At 38.2% G+C, this 4037-nt stretch overlaps 1 protein-coding gene across 1 annotated transcript in view; it reads left to right on the forward strand.

Moving 5' to 3' along the window:
- Positions 1-4037, forward strand: part of LOC108629533 (parathyroid hormone/parathyroid hormone-related peptide receptor) — a 34328-nt gene that overhangs the window by 15245 nt on the left and 15046 nt on the right. The window contains 1 exon segment of the mRNA XM_026817371.1: positions 2322-2421. Coding sequence (XP_026673172.1) covers positions 2322-2421 — 100 coding nt within the window.

Raw genomic sequence — 4037 nt, forward strand, 5'->3', positions numbered from 1 at the left:
CAATTATGTAGTGTGTTGTAATGTATGTATTTTGTTCAATTTTCTTTTTAAAAAGTAGTATTTTCGTAACCCTGGAACCTATCTTCGATCTTTACATGGTTTGCTATAGAAAATCTTAATTCACTTTGCGTCGTTTCAATTTGCGTCGTGTTTTTTTGGAACGTAACCACGACACAAAGTGAGGTATTGGTGTATAGTCAAAGCTAACACCTAACTTAGTTCGTTAGCAGTGCTCCAAAAACATCTTCATTCATCCAATAAAATCCTACAAAACATGTTATGATTGAAAATCACATATACCATGTTTTGCTATAAAATCACTGCGTAACAGCGATCCTATATTTTCTATTGTACCCCCAGACCGATTTTTTGTCGAGAAATTCCCTTGTACCGGGAGAGTTTTGATCGATGATGAGAGATAGAAAATCCGATAGGTGTTATCCTCGTTTCCCGTCGGATCCGCCTCTGCGGGAATGAAACTTTAATTCCTGTTCATTTCATGAGAACTACTCGAGACAACCCGATTGTCCATTAGCGAGCATTTATCACTATTCCTTTCAGCAATAAAACAAACCGTTGCCAGATACCAAATTCCAACGTGTACTCAGTAATTCTTCATATAAAGGGCGGCCTTTTATTTGAAACGAAACTTGCGGAGTCTCTCGATTTCGAAAACCCGAGGGCGGTTTCTCTTGTCGCAGTTATAACGAAATCACGTACCCACGGGACTGTAGGTTATGTTAGGTTGGGTTGTAGATATTCCGTGCCTTGCTTTGCTATTCGAAACGTTCCCGAGGGGAACTATGTGAAACTACAGCCGACCGGTGTTTATAGAAAAAAGTTCGTCGAGAACTTTTAGTTAGTATATTAAATATTACATTGCACGGTTTAATTGGTCGACTATCAGCGATCGTTTCCATATCACTTTTTTTTTGCAAATTTGCTTTGCGTCGCTTTGCCTGCCTCGCGTTTTTCAGAATCTCCATTGAAAGGAAAGTGAACAAGTATGGAAAAAAAATAAAACTGCGGAACGTGACAAATAGAAAGTTGTAAAATGTCGGTGGGATCCTCGTTAAAATCGATTGCAGGCTAGTTTACAACTGAGATATGCGCGTGCAAGCTGTATGGCGATGGAATCTCGGTGCTTTCGTAGCCGTGCCCTCGGGCTATTCACCGAAGGAAAAAGAGGACGGTTTTCCATTTGGTTGGGAAATAACCGTGATAGTCGTGCCAAATATTTCTCTAGGAACAGGAGAAACACAGAGCTCCCTCGTGTGATATCGAATAAACTCCCTCATTGATCCCCAGATATCATTTCAATTTAATAACGCCTACGCGGAAACTTGAGCGTCGTAACTATAAACTCAGTTATCGTTTAGCCAATGTGTAGTCCGTCGACTGATTCATTCGATTACATTTGTTATGCTTCTGTTGGAATTCGATCGTAATTTCATTTATTGGGAATTGTGATAACATCGAAATTTTTGAGAAATTTTTAATTAAGAAAAGCAGATTCCATACGATCACACATTATGCACTTGTATTTACTATACTCGGTTCGAAATTCCATAATTGGTTAATTAGGTACAAAGGAGTAACGTGAATGAGCGAACCTCTTGTTGGAATAATTAAAACGATAGTAGTTTACAATTTCCATTCGAAATTTGCAGCTCGCATCTGTTTTCATACACGTGTTTTACTTGTCGAAGAGGAAATTTCGAAATTCGCATTCAACGTTCCGATCAAACGGCGGAATTTTCCATCCACGATTAAATTCAAACATTCGGTATGCTCACGAAAATCAGTGGCCCAGTTACTAATTCCATTTCCGGGTTAAATAGCTGCGGACTTTATTTAACGCGAACATTACATACTCGGTTTCGCAACGATCGATGTGGCGCCACTGCGAAGAATTGATCCTTGGATTTATTTGAGTCGCTTCCGGTACGCTTGGCCTCGTGTACAGTTTCGCTATTATAGAACTGCCTGATAATAATTCGAAGAGAGAATAGGATTAGCCTGCCGGGGATTAGGTGGGCCGGTTTATTTTCGAAATTAATGCGTAAACCCTGTAAATCGTCGGTACACGTGAACCGTTTAGTATTATTTAGATATTTTCAAACGGAATTGAAATAGAATTCTCTTAGAAGATTTATTCACAAAATTCTGCAATGTGTTGATTATTGTTGAGGCACATTTGAAATTCCTTTCACGCAATTTTACATTTTGTTAAATCTTCTGTTCCAATATAATTGTAGATATTAAAATATGCTTGAAACTATAATACAGNTATTTCACGAGAAGGTATTTTATTCTTTTAGGAAGACATCGACTTCAGTAAGCCAATCAGTCTGAACATTCAGGATCACGCCCGGAAGATAAAGGCTAGCCAGTGCGACAATGGGACAATTTCATCAAGTGGTTAGTATCATCTTCCATCAAACAGCTTCTATAAAATCTGAAATAAAAGTACAGTGGTACCTCGGTTAACGACGGACCCATGCAACGACACACTTGATTAACAACAAGTGACTATAAAAAAGAAATTGGATGGTTAATATTAGAGAACTGTTGACCTTCTTTTTATGTAAGTGTGGACTTCTCTATTCTATTCAAAGCTAGTAATTTCGGCTGGTCTTGTAGTTCCAGTGTTAATGACAGACGCTTCGGTCAAATTACGTTTTTTTATTACTCATGATACAACATATAAACGTATCGTATACATGGTGTCATATATGTAGGGTATACTATAGGGTATACAATGAGATCACGCAGCGTAGGGCCCGCACTCAGTCGCTAGAGTGTTGGCTGGGATCGTGACGCTCGGCATTGGCTAAGCGCGGCCAGCACGTGCTCTCATTGGTCAGTGTTTTTCGTTAATAATTTAAAAACCATGCCTCAGTTTGCATTTTGGCAAACGAAATTATTGTTCAAAAACACCTCCAGAATCACTCCTTATCGGCTCTAACAGCTTTTCTGGTGCACCCTGTATGATTGTTAGTCGAACAGACAACAGCCACACACTTTGGATAGCGACGGTTTTGATTAACGACTGTAATCCTCTTAAGCATTCGTTTATCAAATCCTAGAATGGATTACCCTGGTTAACGAAGACACCATTGTATTATAAAAACTTTAATACAAACGTGCAAATCATTCTTTGTGTATTGTGTTCCTGTTTTCTTGCTTATGTAATCTTCTTATCATTGATTAAACACTTTTTACTCGTTAATCAAATCCTGGAATCGATTTAAAATAAAAATATTAATGAAACGTGTAAATCAGTGTATGTGTATTGCTTTCCTGATTTCTTGTGTATTTAAGGTTGTTGAGGGAGTAGATTAGATTAGGTTATTGATTTATTGAAACGACGCTTGGGTCCCATAGGTTAGATTAAGTTACTGATTTATTGAAACGAGCCGCTAGAGTGTTGTCGTGACGCTCGGCATTGGCTAAGCGCGTCCAGCGCGTGCTGTTATTGGTCAGTGTTTTTCGTTAATAATTTAAAAACCATGCCTCATTTAGCATTTAGCCAAAGAAAAGTGCTATTCAAAACCACACATAGAAATACAGCTTTTCGTCTCTAACACTTTTTCTGGGACCCCTGTATATAGAAACTTTAATAAAACGTATAAATCATTCAAGATAAATTTTTTTTTCCTCTTTCTTTGCTTATTAAGTGTTCTTGTCGTCGATAAAAAATCTTTTATCAGAGCACTCAACTTGCTTCCTATGTATTTATTTTCTGAACTGTTGGAAGAGTTGAACTGGAGAGATCCTAACGAACGCGCGCGAATACTGCGTAGCGAATTAATTAAGGGAAACTATAGTAAACAGGGTCTGGGAAGTTAGAAGTTCGAACGACTTGACGATTAAATCGAGAAACCGTTACGGGGAGTTTAACACCTTAATTCTGTTCTGCTGCGTCCAGTTCTGTATACCTACGATTCGGCATACGATCCCTTCAAACCCTGTTAACAGTTGCCATTTTGAAACTTAGACTCTGTAATTATTATACGGTACACATGATGTAATAT

The sequence above is a fragment of the Ceratina calcarata genome, unplaced genomic scaffold (assembly GCF_001652005.2).
Source record: "Ceratina calcarata isolate Rehan_Ccalc_2016 unplaced genomic scaffold, ASM165200v1 scaffold570.2, whole genome shotgun sequence".
Classification (NCBI taxonomy): domain Eukaryota; kingdom Metazoa; phylum Arthropoda; class Insecta; order Hymenoptera; family Apidae; genus Ceratina; species Ceratina calcarata.